This window comes from Heteronotia binoei, chromosome 21, assembly GCF_032191835.1.
Source record: "Heteronotia binoei isolate CCM8104 ecotype False Entrance Well chromosome 21, APGP_CSIRO_Hbin_v1, whole genome shotgun sequence".
Taxonomy (NCBI): Eukaryota; Metazoa; Chordata; class Lepidosauria; order Squamata; family Gekkonidae; genus Heteronotia; species Heteronotia binoei.
The window spans coordinates 126,549,143-126,568,669 of NC_083243.1; the positions used below are offsets into that span (position 1 = coordinate 126,549,143).

A 19,527-nucleotide genomic window follows, 5' to 3' on the forward strand; every position below is an offset into this window, starting at 1 on the left:
TTATAAAAAAAAAAAATAGAAACATCAAGTCACAATAGGCATATAGCATTGTCTTAAATAACAGTACTAACGCATATATCACAAGAAACAACACACACATATTTAAGGAAAGGGGAAAAGAAAGAAAACAAAACAAAACAAAACAAAACACCAGCGGTTGCACATTTTGCTTATGAGAGAGTTACCTTAGTAAATACAAATGCTATTCAATATATAATAAAATTTAGGTATTTCTTTGGCATTACACTTTTCTGTGACGGATTATTATTTACAAAGTCTAAAAAAAGAAACCACTTTTCTACAAAGTATTCTCCTATCCTAGGATTATCCCCTAAAATGAGTTGAGAGGCAATTTTGTCTTGGATTATAATTTCCCAAACCTTCTGAAACCATAAAGTCAGAGATGGCAATTTGGTAGCTTTCCAATGCTTTGCAAGAAGTATTTTACCTCCTTTATCTATTTTCTTCTTATTTGAAGATATATGGCTATCCCACCCTTTCACTTTCAGTGTTAAACTTTCCACAGTCAAGGCTAAACTCAAACTTCAGCAGTCAGTTCCCAAGTTTTTCTGCTCAACTGACTCTAACCAAATTCCTTTGAGCAGCCTGTCACACAAGGCCCTTTGGTTCTGTGAGGCAATAATCCTTCACAGTCCATTACATGTTTATACAGCACTTATGAGTTTTTAAAGGATAGTCCATCACAACGCTCCTTCAGAGACATTGCAAAGCTGTTAGAAAAAGGTTTCTCCAAAAGCCAATCAGAGGAGTCCTCCCAAATTCTTGCTTGGCACTCAATAGCAACCAGTGAATCTCATGCTATTTCACAGGTGCAGGGGTGGGCCAACCACAGCAACAAAAGGCTGTATGAGGGACTACCTTCTCATAAATGACTCTAATCATGAGCAGGAAGCTGGCCAATCCTGCCTTGTGCCTCCTTTGAAAAAAAGTGGGGCAGGCCAATTAATGCTGTGAATGTCCCTTCCCAGCTACTTATTCATGTTATATAAGAGGCATTTTGCACAGGAGATGAGCTTATCAAGAAAGCTTTGATCTATACAGTTTAATTGCACAGACTGGTTTGCTAATTTGTTCACTTCTTGGTTTTCAGTACTCAATTAGACTAGGGATGGGAGTGAAGGGAATTAGTAAGGATGTAAGAACAGCCCTACTAGATCATCTCAGTGGTTCACCTAGTCCAACAAGAATAATGAAATTGCTGAGCTGAAAATATACATGGAAATAGCTAATTTCTCCCAGTATAGTGATTTCCCAGATAGGTAATGCAAAATCAGGGTCATTGGAATAACAACAACAACAAAGAAACAATCCATGTTTGTTTGTTTGTTGAGTTTGCATACTTACCATGAAAGTGCCATGCTTCATCTTTTTTCTTCATAACATATTTCAAGGGCAATGACATTTTGCTTTTCCAATCAGATCCTTCAAGGGAGGAGCACAAAGCACTTTAGCCAATCACCTTTGAAGACAACCTGCAGAGCTGCTGTTCACTCACTGCTTTGTGGAGGCTGAGGACAGTTGTTCAAGGACCCATACAATTCTAACTCTTGGTTCAATTCGCTTGAAATTTGAGGGTTCTTTAAAGGACATGCAGCACTCAGTCTGCTGTTTTGGTGTCATTTGGCTGACACCCAATGGTTGGTGTTGAAAAAGAGCTGCTCCAGCCTCCCTGAAAGTCATTCAGAAGAAATAATGGCAGGCGGGGGGGGGGGGGGAGTTCTGTGAAGGAATGGCAGACCAACTGAAAGGGAGGGGGGCCTTGTGCAAAGGAAGCCATTTAGTGAAAGGAAACGAACAAGCCAACAACAATGAATAGGGTTGCCAACCATCAGATGATTGCTGGAGATCTCCTATTATAACTGATATCCAGATGTGACCCAAGTCTGGGTCTCTCTGAGCCACCAGCCCTTAGGAATGCATGCAACACAGAGAGATGGGGTTCTCAGAGCTATATGTATACAAGAAACCAGACTTTGGTAAAATATATGAAGGTTTATTAAATGCTTAAATAATAAGATAATACTAGGCATCAGTCTCTAAATTCTTGCAACAAGAAAATAACAAAGCTAACATTTCTAATGATACTTCTCTACCTGGTAGTAGATGGAACACTTTCTAGATATTACAGACCAAACTAGAGGCTCAGGTATTATCCACATAGCTGTCTATTGCAATGAGGCTTGACATAGTGAGACCACTGTCCTGTAGAATCACAAAGTTAGATGACTTTCCTCTTGTCTATGGCTTAAATATAGCCTTTTGCCATCTGTGTCAAGTAGTCTTTCAGATGCAAGCAGGGCACCCACTCATTGAAACCCTCTAGAAGATTATGACATTATTCCTATCTCCCCTCCCATCTAGTTGACCACAGGTTCTCATGATGAGCCCATTATCACATTCCTGAATCTGGCCTTGAAGATATAAGGATGATGTTGGCAGGAGGGGGGCCCTGTGCAGGGAGATCTAATTATGGACACCTGCAAGCTGGACTAGATCTACTAATACTTACTTTAACCATTGGGAGAAAACAGGGTGCTTTCTTCACACCAGGTGACAGAGATCAGTTCATCTGGAGAAAATGGTAGTTTCAAAGGGCAAGCTCTATGATATTATATACCACTGAGGCCTCTCCCTTCCTCAAACCCTATCCTTCTCATGCTCCACTTCCAAAATCTTCAAATATTTCCCAACCTGGAACTGGCAACCTTAGCAATGGAGGCTTCCCAACCTTCCCGCCCTGGCAGGGGACCCCAGAATTTCCAGCCTCTTCCCCCGCTCCCCAAAAAAACGGAAGTGGGGGGAAAGGGGGGAAACGGCGCCAAGTGGCGAGCCGCCCCATCTCGGAGCGGGCGTCCGCTCACCCTAGCTGCTCCTCCGAGATGGGCTCAGCCAGTTCAAGCATTGGCTGCTAGAGGTTGCCACTCACAGCGGTGGAGTTTTTTCCTGAGAAGCACTTCTGGCTCTGAGCCGAACCCAGGAGGAATGACAGGATGAAAGGGGGCCAAAACCATACAGATTTCAAGCACCGCCGCTCCCTTTGCATACTCTGGTGGCGCGCGGGAAATGGAAAGTTGTCTAGTTTTTCTACCTCTCCATTTCTCCCCTTTCCCTTAAAGTGGACAACGGAACAGCCTCTGCCGATATGGAGGCGGGTGCTGCAAGCGCATGCGCACTTGAGAGGATGCGGAGGTGGGCTTGGAGGAGCGCCCCCCGAGAGTGTTAGGTTGTCCGGGCGCGGCGAAGCGGCGCTTTTTCCTCCCTCCCTCTCTTTCCTCCTCCAGAAGGTTCCATGCCAGTTTCTTCACTCCCCTCATCATGAAGATGATGGGCCCACACCCTGTCCTCATGCTCAGTAAGTCGGGGGAAAGGAGGGGAGGGAAAGTCCCTCGCACTGTACTCGGTGTCCTAGATTATTCCCTACTGCTTTGACTTCACTGCCAAATGTGTATGGAGAGCCCACCCTGAAACCACTAAATAGTCCCTGTCATTATCTGCTTTGCTCATTTTTCCCAAGCATATATTGAGAACTTGTGCGCAGGGTACGGGGGCATCTCCCCGTGCTTTTTCCTAACAGCATGATCCAAAGGACACCCCAGCATGCTTCAACTCGAGTCGTGGTTGGAAATTGCTAATATTGCTCCCCTATAGAGAGCTCTTACAATTTCCTCCCTTGTAGATAAATCCAGGAAAGCAGACTTGTTGGTCTGAAGCAGCAGAACAAAGCAGAGTCAAGCAGCACCTTTAAGACCAACAAAATGTTATTGAGAATATAAGCTTTCAGGTGCTTTAAGCTTACATTCCGAATAAAACTTCATTGGTCTTAAAGGTGCTACTTGATGGCTTCGTTCAGTTTTCTCCCTTGTGCGTGTTTCCCTGTCCTTGCACCCTCTTACATGCTTGTGAGTTCCCCTTCTTCTTTGTGCTGTGCCCTGTTGCCTTTTAGGTACAGTCCTCTCTGCACTTTGTTCAAGCCCCTTTTACATGGCCGAGTTTGATTGATCCGCGGGTATCTGGGGCTCTGGGGGGCCGTTTTTGGGGGTAGAGGCACTAAATTTTCAGCATAGCATCTAGTGCCTCTCCCCAAAGTACTCCCCAAGTTTCAAAAAGATTGGACCAGAGGGGTCCAATTCTATGAGCACCCAAAGAAGGTGCCCCTTTCCTTCATTATTTCCTATGGAAGGAAGGCATTGAAAAGGTGTGCCGTCCCTTTAAATGTGATGGCCAGAACTCCCTTTGGAGTTCAGTTATGCTTGTCACAGCCTGATCTTGGCTTCACCCCTAATGTCTCCTGGCTCCACCCCCAAAGTCCCCTGGCTCCACCCCCAAAGTCCCCAGATATTTCTTGAATTGGACTTGGCAACCCTAATGGAGGATGGCAAATGCAATGTTTTCACTGAAAAGTTAAGAATTTTTTTTATTGTGAGCCATAAGACTAAGGGAAAGTATAGTGGTGGGAACAGGCATATATTCAAAGGAAGGGAACTTAGATGTCTGAAAACTCGATCCCCTTCCAGCCTGTGTCCCATTCCAATGATCGCAGACAGCGGGGCAAGGTTAAGTTACCCACCTCCAATATTGGGGTTGTGTAATGCCAGGTCCATTGATAATAAAACCCCAGTCCTATGGGACTTCCTGCTGGAGCAGGACGAGGACCTGGCTTACATGACTGAGACCTGGGTGTGAGATGGGGAGACAGTGGTCCTCTCCCAATTGGCTCCCCCTTGGTTCTCAGTCCTTCACCAGTCACAAACTAGCAGATGGGGGGGGAGGGGTGGCTCTATTTGTCTGAGATGCTTACTCCTTCCGAGCTCTCCCATCTCCAAAGATCACCAGCATAGAGTGCGCCAGATTGATGTGGGATGTTGTGGAGGGTTTAGCTATCTGGCTGGTGTACTGAGCACCTAATGCACCAGCCAATGCCTTATCATCCCTGGTGGAGGCTATAGCAGGCTGGATGCTGGAACATCCCAGGCTTTTTGTCTTGGGTGACTTCAACGTCCATGCTGATGATGTGAACTCCACTCAGGTGGCAAACCTACTGTCATCCATGGCAGCACTGGGACTCTCCCAACATGTAATGACTCCCACTCACCAGGCTGGACACACACTGCATTTGATCTTTGCAGCAGGGGTTACAGTGGACTGAATTACTGCAGAGGCAGTGCCATGGTTAAACCACTATGCTCTGAAGGCCCAGGTGAATGTCCCACCTCACTCCTGTTTAGTCAACGAGCGTATTTTAGCACACCCACAGAGCCAAATGGACCCTAAGCTGTTCCACATGGCTCTGCAGGATCCTTGGCCCCCTGGCAGCTCATTGGATGAGCTAGCAGAGAACTGGAATAGTTGACTCTCTGTGGCCATTGATGAGATTGCTCTCCGGTGCCCTCTGTGCCTCCATTCAAAGTTGGTACCATGCCACACCCCAGAGCTGTGGTTGATGAAACAGAGGCTCAGATGGGTAGAGAGGTAGTGGCAGCGTGCTTCTGATGAAGTGACAAGAACATCTTATAGGTCATTTGTGAGAACCTAAGATGTGGCAAGACCACAAAGAAAGTTTACTATATGGCCATGATTGCTTCTGCGAACTCATGCCCAGCACAATTATTTAATACAATCTGGCCTCTTATTACTCTGCCACAAGGCAGACCAAACTCTAGAGAATTGGAAATAAGCTGTGAGGCTTTTGCAAGTTTTTGGGAGATAAAGTCCTGTCACTCCTCCATGACCTTCCCAGTATAGTTGAAACAATGAATGAGTTTGAGGCTCCATGCACAACTTCTGGTCAGGTTTTATATATATATATATTACTTAATTTTTTTTATTTTACTTTTTTCTTTTTTTCTTTTACTTAATTTTCTAACTTAGTTACTCCACTCAGCCTGGAGGAAGTTAACAGAGTTCTCTCTACTGTACACCCAACTACTTGTAGTTTTGACCCATGCCCATCATGGCTGATTAAAGTTAGCCAGATGGAGTTATGGAACCCTCTAAGGGAAATTGTCAAAAAGTTCCTATGGAAAGGGATCTTCCCTAGACTGCTTAAGGAGGCAGTGGTCCATAGTCTCATTAAAAAAAATAAAAAACATCATTAGACCCAGTTGTACTGACATATTATTGACCAGTGTCAAATCTGTCTTTTTGGGGCAAGATCATTGAGAGGGTGGTGGCAGTTCAGCTGCAGAGTTTTCTGGAGGATGCTTCCATATTAGATCCATACCAATCTGGCTTTTGCCTGAGCATGGGACAGAGACAGTACTGGTTGCCCTCATAGATGATCTTCAGAGGCATCTGAATAAAGATGGTTCAGTGTTGTTGTTGCTGTAATACCTGTCAGCTGTGTTCAACATGGTCAGCCATCAGTTACTGTTCCACTGCCTTGTTGATGCTGGGATTCAGGGGTCAGCTTTACAGTGTATTTCCTCTTTTCTCCAGGGTTAGGGACAAAGGGTGGCAATAGGGGAGCAGTCATCCTGGAGACTCCCACTCATATGCAGAGTGCCACAAGGGGCTGTTCTCTCCCCAATGTTATTCAACATCTACATGCAACCCCCTTGCCTAGATCACCCAGAGGTACAGGGTGCCATCAATATGTGGATTACACCCAGCTCTATCTGTTGGTGGGTGGGTGGTCTCCTAGAAAATTTGGACCTGGTGCTACAAGTCATGGTGGGATGGTTCAGGCTGACTCAACTGAAATTGAATCTGACAAAGACAAAAGTCCTATATGTAAGTCATGGCAGACCGAAAATGCAATCCCACTCCTGGCCTTTGATGGGGTGCCACTTGTGTTGGTGCTGAGGGTGAAGAGCTTGAGAGTGCTTCTGGATCCCTCTTTAACAATGGAGCCCCAGACAGCAGCCACTGCCAAATGAGCCTTTTACCATCTCTGCCATTATCAATAGTAATATAGTATTAATAGCACCTCTATTGTTTTATTGTTTATAGTTGTTTAGTGTTTTAATCCTACTGTTTTGCCAATTGGCCTTGTAAACTGCCCTGAGTCTGCTTTAATGGGAAGGGTGAGGTATAGATTAAATTAATCAAATAAGTAAATAAATGCTAGCCTGGCTATCCTATGGGCCAGCACAGCCATACCTATATGACATAGTCTCTCAGTCTACCCTATTTACAGCAGCAATGGAATCTCTTATTCCCACCTTGGCCCAAGTAGAATTTTTGCCTGTTTTCTGATTAGCTTGGAAAAGAAATGTTTGTCTCTCCACTATTAATTGATTTGAGCTGCTTATGTTATTATAAAGAGGGCACAATAGTTAATTAATTTATTAATTGCTGCTGATTTTTACAACTCGCTGAGCCTGATTAGAGATAAATTTAATCAATTGGAATGAAATTGATACTAAACTAATTATATGTATTTGCTAATTTGAAATTAATTGGATTTTTGTTAGTACTGATTGACTTATTTATTAATTGGCTGTTGAGAGGGTTTTAGTAATTGATTTAGTGGGTTAGTATTTATTTGGTCTATTTAATTAAATGTTGAGAATATTTAGACACTAAATATGATTGAACTGCTGATTAATTAGATTTAATTTATTAATTTATTACAGTACTAAATTAAGAAGGAGAAATTAGCATTGGGTAAGATGTTATATTAATTTAGTGGGTAGACATAAATTGGGAATCTAATCAGATTTAGTGGGAAATAGGAAAAACGAAACTAGTGCAATATTATATTACCAAGTTGGAGTATACCAGGTATTGAACGGTTGGTTTAATAGTGTGGTTACTCAGTGCTCCATCTTGATTGGTCTGAGGCTCCTGCGAAGGTCGCTGATGTGAGATGACTGAGCTGGAGATCCTGGTGCTCCTGGGAAGGGGAAAGTATAGCAGTGGGAATAGGAGCTTATGTAAGGGAAGGAGGCCGAGATGCATGAATGCTCGACCTCCTTCCAGCCTGCATCCCATCCCAACGGTTGCAAGCAGTGGGACCAAGTTAAAGTATCCGCCTCCATCATTGGTGCTGTGTGATGCCAGGTCTATTAATAATAAGACCTCTGTCCTGCGAGAATACCTGCAGGAGTAGAATATAGACCTGGCTTGCGTGACTGAGACCTGGATGTGAGAGGAGGAGACAGTTCCTCTCTCCCAAGTAGCTCCTCCTGGGTTCTCAGTGCTCCACCAATCATGGACCAGCAGACGGGAGGGGGGGAGGAGTTGCTAGGATCACTTGTGTTGAATGTGCTGGCATGTTGGTTGAGGCGCAAGAGAGTTTGGCTATTTGGCTGGTGTACTGACCGCCCTTTGCACTGGCCAACACCCTGCCGGCCCTTGTGGAGGCTATAGCAGGCTGGGCATTGGAGCACCCTAGACTTCTGGTCCTGGGTGACTTCAGCATCCATGCCGATGACGTGGGCTCCACATTGGCGTCGGACCTGGTGTCATCCATGGCGGTGCTAGAACTCTCTCAATATGTAACAACTCCCACCCATCAAGCCAGTCACATCCTGGATTTGATCATTGTGGCAGGAATGACAGTGGACTGAATTACTGCAAATGCAGTGCCGTGGTCGGACCACTATGCCCTGAAGGCCCATCTGAATGTCCCACTCCAACCCTGCTTGGGCGGTGAGCGTATTTTTGCTTGCCAATGGAGCCAAATGGACCCTATGCAGTTTCAGATGACTCTTCGGAATCCTTGGCCCCCTGGCGATTCCCTAGATGAACTAGTGGAGACCTGGAAAAACAGGCTCATCACGGCCATTGATGAAATTGCTCCCAGGTGCCTTCTGCGCCCCCATACACAGCTGGCACCCTAGTATACGCCGGGGCTACGGCAAATGAAACAGAGGCTCAGACGACTAGAGAGGCAGTGGTGATGAGCCAGTGATGAATTGACAAGAGCAGCATAAAGGGCATTTATGAGAACCTATGAGATGGTGGTCAAGGCCGCTAAGAAAGTATACTTTACAGCCATGATTGTGTCTGTGAACTTGCACCCAGCACAATTATTTAGAACAATTTGTTCTCTAACTACCCTACCAATGGGTATACCAAATGCTAGAGAACTAGATGTCAACTGTGAGGCCTTTGCAAACTTCTTCGCAGATTAAGTCCTGTTGCTCCGCCACGACCTCCCAGTCACTTTAGAAACAGTAACAGAACTCAAGGCTCCGAGCATGTCTTCTAGTCCAGTTTTGGATTCTTTCACTCCACTCAGCCTGGATGAAGTTGACAGAATACACTCTACTGTACGCCCAACTACCTGTAGGCTGGACCCATGCCCCTCTTGGCTAATAAAAGCTGGCCGTGAGGGGCTACGGGCTCCCCTAAGAGAAACTGTCAACCAGTCCCTTCTTGAGGGAACCTTTCCCTGGCCTCTTAAGGAGGCTGTGGTTCATCCCCTTCTAAAAAAGCCATCTTTGGACCCAGCTGAATTGGCAAACTATCAGCCGGTGTCCAACTTGCCGTTTTTAGGCAAGATTATTGAAAGGGCTGTGGCAGTGCAGCTCCAGAGTTTTCTGGATGACGCTCCCTTGCTAAACCCATATCAATTCGGTTTTCGTCCGGGCCATGGGATGGAGATGTTACTGGTGACCCTCACAGATGACCTCCAGAGGCACCTGGATAGAGGTGGCTCAGCAGTGCTGATGTTATTAGACCTGTCTACAGCATTCGACACGGTTGATCATCAGTTACTGACCTGTCGCCTCACCGGTGCTGGAATCCAGGGGTTAGCCTTGCAGTGGCTTTCCTCCTTTCTCCATGGTTGGGGACAGAGGGTGGCACTAGGGGAAGAACTATGCAGGCGACACCCACTTATTTGTGGAGTCTCGTAGGGAGCGTTTCTTTCTTCAATGTTATTTAACATCTACATGCTCCCCCTCGCCCAGGTTGCCCAGAGGCATGGGCTGGGTTGTCACCAGTATGCTGATGACACCCAGCTCTACCTGTTGATGGGTGGCCAGTTCAATTCCACCCTAGAAGATCTGTCTGCAGCATTACAAGCTGTGGCAGGGTGGCTCAGGCTGAGTGGACTGAAATTAAATCTGATAAAGACGGAGGTCCTGTACCTAAGTCGCCATGGTCTGGGACCAGAGGTCCATTTACCGACGTTCAATGGGGCGCAGCTTATGCCGGTGCCCAAGGTTAAAAGCTTAGGAGTGCTCTTGGATGCCTCCTTAACGATGGAGGCTCAAGTAACTGCCACTGCCAGGTCAGCTTTTTACCATCTGTGGATGGTAAGGCAGTTGGTTCCCTTTCTTGATTGTGATGACTTAGCTACTGTGATCCATGGTGCGGTCACCTTGAGATTAGATTACTGCAATTCCCTCTACATGGGGCTGCCCTTGTCCCAAATCAGGCAACTCCAGCTAGTGCAGAATGCTGCAGCCAGGTTGTTAATGGGAGTTCCTTTACGGGAGCACATTCGGCCTGGGCCAAAAGCACTGCCCTGGCTACTGATAGTGAACCGGATTTGCTTCAAGGTGCTGGTTATCACCTTTAAAGCCCTATATGGCCAGGGGTCTGCATACCTTAGGGATCGCCTTTTCCCATATATGCCCCAGCAAGCACTTTGGTCCGGAACCCAAAACCGGTTGATGGTCCTCAGCATCAAAGAAGCAAGGCTTTCGTCAACAAGAGCCAGGGCCTTTTCCATCACTGCTCCTAGCTGGTGGAATGAGTTGCTGGAGGAGGTGAGGGCCCTGCAAGAGCTCACACAGTTCTGCAGGGCCTGCATAATGGCATTCTTCCACCACGCTTTTTCATAATGACAACAACAGCGATGGATTGGGCCCAGAAACACCACCAGTGGCTTGTCTGGGACCTCCAGAAGTTAAAAAAATCGAATAGTCTGATTACCACCACTAATATCTTGTTGTTTGGATATTTATTTATTTATTTGTATCCCACCCTCCCCGCCAAAGCAGATTCAGGGCGGCTCACAGCATAAAACTTCACAGAATTAAAACAATCTCCAAAATTTTGGGTTATGATTTAAAAAAAACTGCAGAGACTTTCTTGCTTGGATTACAATTAGAAAAATTTCCAAAGGAAGACATGACTTTAATTTGGTATTTGCTCTCAGCTGCTAGGACATTGTATGCGCAGCTGTGGAAGCAAGGAAAAATACCAGAAAAATGGGATTGGATTGTGAAAGTCTTATCGTGGAGTGAGATGGACAAACTAACTAGAACTTTAAGAGACTATGATTTAGAAATATTCAAAAAGGAGTGGAAGAAATTTAAAGGATATATGGAGAAAAAGTGGAATGTAAAAAGACACTGGACAATTTTTTAGTATTAAGGAGAAAAAAAAATATTGAACTTTGATTGGTTAGTGGTACCTTTAGTATTTAACTTAAATTTATAACTTCGGGGAAGTCAAACATTGGAGAGAGGGGGGAATGAAATATCATATGGGTTAGTATAGAAAATTTATAATTAAGTTTTGTGACCATATGTTATCAATAAATTGTTAAAACACGAAAACAATACATATAAAATAGTACATTCTATAAAATTATATATTTAGAGATTAAACAACATATCATTTAGTGTTCAGATCTAGATATTATCTTGTTAGATTTTACAGTGTGACGGTATTCCATCTATGATGTAGGCTTCGTATCAATTAAAGGCCAGCTGGAAGAGGATAGTTTTGCAGGCCCTGTGGAACTGACCAAGATTCCGCAAGGCCCACATTTCCTCTGGGAGTTGGTTCCACCAGTGGAGGGCAGCGATCGAAAAGACCCTTTCCCTCATGACCTTCAGTTTGGCCTCCTTCGGCCCAGGGATTACCAGTAGATTTTGTGAACCGGATCGAAGCACCCTCTGGGAAGTATATGGGGAAAGACGGTCTCTAAGGTAGGCAGGTCCTTGGCCATATAGGGCTTTCAAGGAAATAACCGGCACCTTGTAACGAATCCGGCACACTATTGGCAGCCAGTGCAGTTCCCGCAGCCCCGGCTGTATGTGCTCCCATTTAGGGAGCCCCAATAACCTGGCTGCCATGTTCTGCACCAGCTGCAGTTTCCGGGTTCGGCACAGGGGCAGTCCCATGTAGAGGGTGTTACAGTAATCCAACCTTGAGGTGACCATTGCATGGATCACTGTTGCCAGGTCATCGCACTCCAGAAAGGGGGCCAACTGCCTCACCCGCCTAAGATGGAAAAAAGCAGTTTAGCAGTGGCTGCTATCTGGGCATTCATTGTTAAGGCAGGCTCCAGCAGCTTTTGACCTTGTGCACCAATTTCAGTGGCGCACCGTCAATTGCTGGGAGGGGGATTTCCTTACCCAGACCGCCCCGACTCAGGCAAAGGACCTCTGTCTTCGCTGAATTTAGCTTTAACCTACTCAGCCTGAGCCATCCCACCACAGTCTACAACGTTAAATCCAGATTTTCTGGGACACAGTCAGGCCAGCCATCCATCAGTAGATAGAGCTGGGTGTCATCAGCATATTGGTAACAACCCAACCCATACCTCCGGGCAATCTGGGTAAGGGGGCGCATGTAAATGTTAAAAACATTGGGGAGAGCACCGCCCCCTGTGGCACCCCACAGTTAAGTGTGTGCCTCTGGGACAGTTCTCCCCCAATCGCCACCCTTTGTTCCCAACCATCAAGGAAAGAAGAAAGCCATAGCAAGGCCAACCACTGAATTCCCACGTCGACATGGCGGCAGGTCAGTAGCCGATGGTCGACCATATCGAACGCAGCCGATAGGTCTAACAGCATCAGCACCGCCGAGCCACCTCGATCCAGATGCCACTGGAGGTCATCCACCAGGGCGACCAGCACTGTCTCCATCTCATGACCTGGGCAGAAGTCAGATTGGTGGGTGTCTAAAATGGAAGCATCATCCAGAAAACTCTGTAGCTTTAATGCTACTGCCATCTCAATAATTTTACCCAAAAAGGGTAAATTCGAGACTGACCGGTAATTTGCCAATTCGGCCGGGTCTGATGCAACTTTTTTCAGGCGGGGATGGACCATAGCCTTTTTTAGAGGCGTTGGAAAAATCCCCTCCAAGAGGGATCTATTTACAATGTCCCGTACAGGGCATCTAAGCTTTCTCTGGCAAGCTTTAATTAGCCAAGAGGGGCAGGGGTCCAGATCACAAGTTGTTGGTCGCACAATAGAGAGAATTCTGTCGACTTCCTCTAGGTTGAGTATGTCAAAGCAATCCAGAACTGGTCCAGAAGACAGGCATGGGGCCTCAAGTTCACATACTGTCTCCAATGTGGTGGGGAGGTCACGATGGAGCGACAAGATTTTATCTGCAAAAAATTCCACAAAAGCCTCACAGCCAATCTCCAAGTTCCTAGCGTTTGGCCTGCCTTGTGGCAGTGTTGTAAGAGTCGAATTAGCACCAGATGTTTTAAATGTTTTAATGCTTTAACATTTTTTATATTTAATATTGTTTATATTTACTGTTAAATGGTTGGGCATGCTATTGCTGACCCTCATATTGTTAGCCGCGCTGAGCCTGCCTTGGCGGGGAGGGCGGGATATAAATTAAATACATAATAAATAAATAGGCAGGTTCAATAAGAGATATAGGGGGAAAGGCACTTAGAAAACACAATTGGGCACCTTAAACCATTGAAATGGTGAGCCAGTTTTCATTCCTCATTGACTTAAGGAGGTCTGGCTTGGGAAGCCAATGGCCTTGTCCACTTGAAGGCTCAAAGGGTATAGCTAAGACTGTTTGGCTCAACCACCTCCTTTTTATAATGGTTGTTGCATTTATCTGCACTTAGAAGGAAGCTTGGAGTTAAATTGTTAATGGATTGCAATGGATTGCAGATCTGTAAATAATACGGTTTTTGGTCCATAGTAATAGCTATTTCATTCCATCATGTGCCTTTATTCCAAGGAGTGGGATAATGTTGTAATTTGATGGTTACCATATATTTTCGCACAAAAGCTACTACCCTAAAGTCATTTTTCCTGGGAAGATGCCTCACTGAATAACTTAAGACTTAATCTGAGTAGACCTTGACTGAACCCAAAACATATTAGAATTGTAAACAAGGCCCAGTGATATTCAGAACCCATGTGTAACATATTAGATGCAAAGGAAACCTGTGTCACAGATTTTAAATTATTTATACATTTTGTAAAGGTTTAAAGATTTTGTTAAATATTTTGTAAAGATTTAAAGATTTTGTAAAAAGGGTATAAAGTTGACCATGCTGTTAGAAAGTGTTTAGAAGTACCACAATGAAGGTTTTTAAAATGTCTATTACATTTATCATCTCAAAGTGACAGCAACATTTTCTTTTGCTGAGAAAAAAAGAGAAAAGTTTGCATTAAGTTCCTCTCTTTTTTACAAAGTAGTAAAGAAGAAATTAGAGAATGTGGCACGGTGTAGTATAGCCTGATCTCTTCAGATCTTGGAAGTTAAGCAGGATTGGAATCTCGAAGGAGAGACCTCAAAGGAAGATATTGCAGAGGAAGGCAATGGCAAACCACCTCTGCTGAATCACTTGCCTTGAAAACCCCTTGCTGGGGCTGTTATAAGTTGGTTGCGACTTAATGGCACGTTACATTTTAAAAAATTGTCTGCTCTCAGGATCTTCATTTATGCCTGGTACACCAGAAAATCACTAACTCTTAAGTGTGGAATGAGATGCTGATATACCATTTGCTAAGTAGAGCATTATTTTTAGTACAAGCTCTCTTGCAGAGAGAACAAAGCTTATTGCAGTCAAACAAATGCTTATTACACTGAGCAGAGCGTTGCAATATGCTTGATATGATTTTTCCCCATAATCCATTCATCAGTGTGGTGATCTTCATTTCAGCACTATAAAGAAAAGCAAATTGAGATTATTTCCCTTAATATTGTCTAGATAATGTCAGTTCATTGATTAGGCTAGCAATTCCTTTGGTATAATATACAGGTTAACCTCTACACAGCTCTCACCTTAAAATAAGTCTGCAAAACTGTGCTTTGAGACTAGACCCAGGTTTGAATTCCCACTCTGCCATGAAAACCGGATGAGTAACTTTGGACCAATCACACACTCTCAGCCTAACCTACCTCATAGGCTTGTTGTGAGGATAAATGGGAGGAGAGGAGAATGATGTAAGTCTCTTAGGACCCCTACTGGGAAGAGAGACAGGGTATAAATGAAGTAAGCACATAAATACATAAATTGCTGTGCATGCAAACATTTTCATTTATTTTAGTAGTGTAACCTGATTGGTATGAACATGAGTGTTCCAGTGCCTGTGAACATTCATTAGAGTTTTGTTTGCATTGAGAACATAGAAAGTTGTGATGAGTTCTGCTGGATTAGATCAAGGATCTAACAGCCATACCACAATATGCTTCTGGGAAGCTTACAAGAAGAGTATGAAAGTAGATCCCTCCCCATTGTCTTTATCCAACATCTGATATTCAGAGCAGGGTTACAAGCTGTGACTAGGAATCCCCAGGAGAAATGGGAGGAGCAAGGGCTGGTACATCAATGACATGCCAGTGTACAATGTTGCTTCCAGTGAAAGCTGGAAGTAGTGCCATTTAGTTGGGGGGGGGGGGGGACACTGCAGGGTTTGCCCCAAACTCTAAGAAAAAACATAGAGTTTGGGGCAAATCCTAGGACGGATGCCAAATCTTAAATAGGTACAGTACCTACATTACCACCTACATAGTGACTTAATCTTAAATAGGTACACACATGGCCCAGTCCAACAAGGTCTCATTTATGTTAGATTCATCCCTCATAAGAAATCAGTTTGACACCCCTGTCCTAGGGCATCACCACCTACAAAGTGACTGAGCTTCTGCAGAATCAGGATTGCCAGCAGCCTGGAGATTAAGTAGGGTTTCCAGGTCCAATTTAAGAAATATCTGGGTACTTTAGGGGTGGAGCCAGGAGACTCTGCAGGTGGAGCCAGGAGCAAGGTTGTGACAAGCATAATTGCACTCCAAAGGGAGTTCTGGCCATCACATTTAAAGAGACTGCACATCTTTTAAATGCCTTCCCTCCACTGGAAATAATGAAAGATAGGGGCATCTTCCTTTGGGGCTCATAGAATTGGGCCCCCTGGTCCAACCTTTTTGAAACTTGGAGGGTGTTTTGAGGAGAGTCATTGGACACTATGCTGCAAATTTGGTGCCTCAACCTCAAAAAACAGCCCCCCAGAGTCCCAGATACCCATGGATCAATTCACCATTATACCCTATGGGAATCAGTCTCCATAGGGAATAATGGAGTATGCAGCAGACATTTCCCTTTCCCCTGCAGCTTTCTGATGACTCTAAAGTGGGGGAGGGCCTCCAAACCTGAGGATCCCCTGCCCCCACCCTAATAGAGGTTAATGTGATAGTGTTTTGGTTTTGGTTTTTTTTTTAATTAAGTGATGTTATCTCCAAGTCATGAAAACCTTCACCTGCCCATTTCAGTGCAGTAAGCCTCCATTGAAAGGACAGGACATTTTTGTTCAGATTGTTGGCAGCCTAGGCAGAATCCTTCCCTATATCAAAGTTGCGCCTTGGCCTCTTGTATCTCCTCTTGAATGTTTGTTTTCAGGCAATCCAGACTCCTTCTGGGGTGGGTTTTCTCCAGATTTCAGGGCCTCCTACCCACCAGCACAGGATTGGCCAGTGGGGGGAGCCACACTCCCAAAGAGCTCCATTGGCACTCAATGTGCCCAGTGCAATGATGTCACCTAGAAGCAATATAATCGTGCCAGTCACGTCACACAGGGATGCTCTAGCATTTTGGCAACCCATAGAGTTTGGGGCAAACCCTACAGTGTCCCCCAACTAAATCACACTACTTCTAACTTTCACTGGAAGTGACATTGTACACTGGCATGCCGTAGAGGTTTTTTAACCAAAAATGCTAGAACATCTCTGCACCAGCAACCAGGCAGGATCTGGCAATCCTATTTTTTTCATGATTAAATTTGTTTCATGTTTGTTTGTTCATGATCAATTTATTTATTTTTAAAAGTGTGGAGTACAGAAGGAAGAGAAGGGAAGGGGAAAGTATAAATTCATCTATAATTTTCAGATATTCTAAATATAAAAAGATAAAGGTAGTCCCCTGTGCATGCACCAGTCGTTTTCGACTCTGGGTGCTATTGCTTTCACAATGTTTTCACAGCAGACTTTTTAACGGCATGGTTTGCCATTGCCTTCCCCAGTCATCTACACTTTCCTCCCAGCAAGCCGGGTACTCATTTTACCGACCTCGGAAGGATGGAAGGCTGAGTCAACCTCGAGCCGGCTACCTGAACCCAGCTTCCACCGGGATCAAACTCAGGTCGTAAGCAGAGCTTAGGACTGCAGTACTGCAGCTTTACCACTCTGCGCCACAGGGTTCTAAATATTCTAGATATAAATAAACATATATTCTAAATATACATACAAGTAAAATCAAGTGTTTTAGTAAAAATACATATTTCAAATGTAAGACGAGATAATAACACATCATCATTACAGTATTTTCTCTTTAAAGGAACTGAAAGTTTGTTTGTGAGTTTATCCTTAATATTACTTTGATTGTTTGAGATTCCTTATTCTCAAACCCAGATGGTTCCAGACTGAATTTTCTAATGGCTTAATGGAACTTTCCTGCTTCCACTTCCCACTGTGGTCCATCAGTCTTCATGAAACACTGCTCCTGGAGGATAAAAGACCTTGAGGAAGGTCATGGGTGTGCAGCTAGATGAGGGAATAAATTGTCAAATTAGTCTGGATCCAACCTAGCATTTTGACTACACCCCTCAATAAAGTCTATTAGAGTATTGTGTGTGTAATGAGTACTATACTGAGGTATCAAAAAATGAATGGTACGTAAAGGAAAGTGTTTAGATTTTATCCAGAAGACTCTTGCTTCCTCTTTTGGCATTCCCTTTTTATTTTTGTTACCAGCTTTATTTATAGCACCTGAATAAATTTAACAGTTGAAGGATGCCAGCTTTCCACTTGGATAAGTTCAGTAACGGAGAGCAGATTTTTGGATGTATTTTAAATTTGTATATATGTTATGTTCGTGTGTGTGGCCTATGGTATATAATAGAATTTGCTTTAAAAATAGGGAGTTGCGGGGGTTGCGGGGGACTGAAAGAACATATGACAAACTACATAAGGGCAGTTAATTAAGGTGATTGTTTCTGTACAATGCTAAAATATCGCCATAGTAATATCAAATTAGTTCATCTGTTTTTGGTACTTTTCCCGCTCAGGCATAGGAAGAGAGAAAGACACGTATACAGATGATTCAGAACATGGGAATTATGATTCTCGAACAGATCAGTCACTGCTTATTCAAAGCACACATACAAAACAAAAAACAGAATCTCGGACTAAGTCATCTCTGAAGGTAATGAACTACATGGTCTTCTTGTTAAAATGTAATGACAAAGTTGCTCCTTGGCCTCTTGTATCTCCTCTTGAATGTTTTTAAGGGGTCTTTTTCAGATGCTATACTGTTTATTTTAAAACATGAATTATAATAAACTATAAAACTGTAAGACAGACAAAATGATAAATCATAATCATGAAATGCTAGATTATATTAGAAAATGGAGCAAAAAGAGAGGCTAGCTAAATATGAAGTGTTAGTGTTCACAGCTCCAGTACCAAGAAGTGGGGCAGAGGTGAATACCCTGGACCACCCTTCAATTCCCACAAATCCCAATTAGTTTACGTATCACAGATGAAATAATACACCAGCACAGTATTTTCAGAAAAAGTAGAATAAAATTGGCCACAACATGTGTGCAGAGACATGAAGGAAATGTGTTGATCCTCATACATGATTGAATTTATGTGGCTCTGTGAAGAATTATTTTGTCATGAGAGACAGAGCAGACAAAGGCAAAGAAACAACTGTTTTCATTGACCTGCCATCATATTTGGGCATTTATTTGATCTTGTGCTACTTTTATATTAAATTATTAAAAACTGATAACTCTACTGTAGTCCAGCAGCCTGCAGTACTGAATGACAGCAGCCAAATCTCTGTGTTCTACCACTATGTATGGATGGAAAATCATCTAGAGCCTAATCTCGACCACTCCTAATCTCGACCACTCTTTGAAATTCCAGAAGCAAGGCTGGAGCCAAGCTATAGTGGTTTTGCCCTCTCCCCTCTCTCACATGGAGGATTTTCCCTCTGTCTTTTCTTCCTTTCTGGCTAAGCATCCCCTTTTATCTGTTTCCTTCTTATTTGAAGGTTTATGACTGTCCCACCCTGTCACAGTATTATATTTTGAAGCTGGCTCAGCTCAGGGACTTGAGGAAAGAGACAAGATCACCCTCTTAACTTATACTGAAAATGGTACATGAGAGGTTTTCAAAAGTTCAAAAATAAACAAAATATTTCATTCAATATAGAGGGGGAAAGGTCAGGTGGAATCAGAGGTAAAATGTCTGAGGTGAATCAATAATAACTTTGAAGTAACTTAATAAATTCACAAACTCCATTTCATATGTTTCCAGCAAGTTAGAGTTTTAAACTTTTCACAAAGGTCCTAAAATCTTTGAGAAGCGAGGCTGTACTTTCAGTATCTACGAAAC

General features: G+C 43.8%; 1 protein-coding gene across 2 annotated transcripts in view; it reads left to right on the plus strand.

The window, feature by feature from the left end:
- ANO3 (anoctamin 3) overlaps positions 1 to 19,527 on the plus strand; it is a 328,242-nt gene that overhangs the window by 127,116 nt on the left and 181,599 nt on the right. For both annotated transcript variants that reach the window (XM_060262282.1, XM_060262283.1), the window contains exon 4: positions 18,192 to 18,328. In XM_060262282.1, the coding sequence (XP_060118265.1) occupies positions 18,192 to 18,328 (137 nt within the window). The remainder of the gene's footprint in view (positions 1 to 18,191; positions 18,329 to 19,527) is intronic.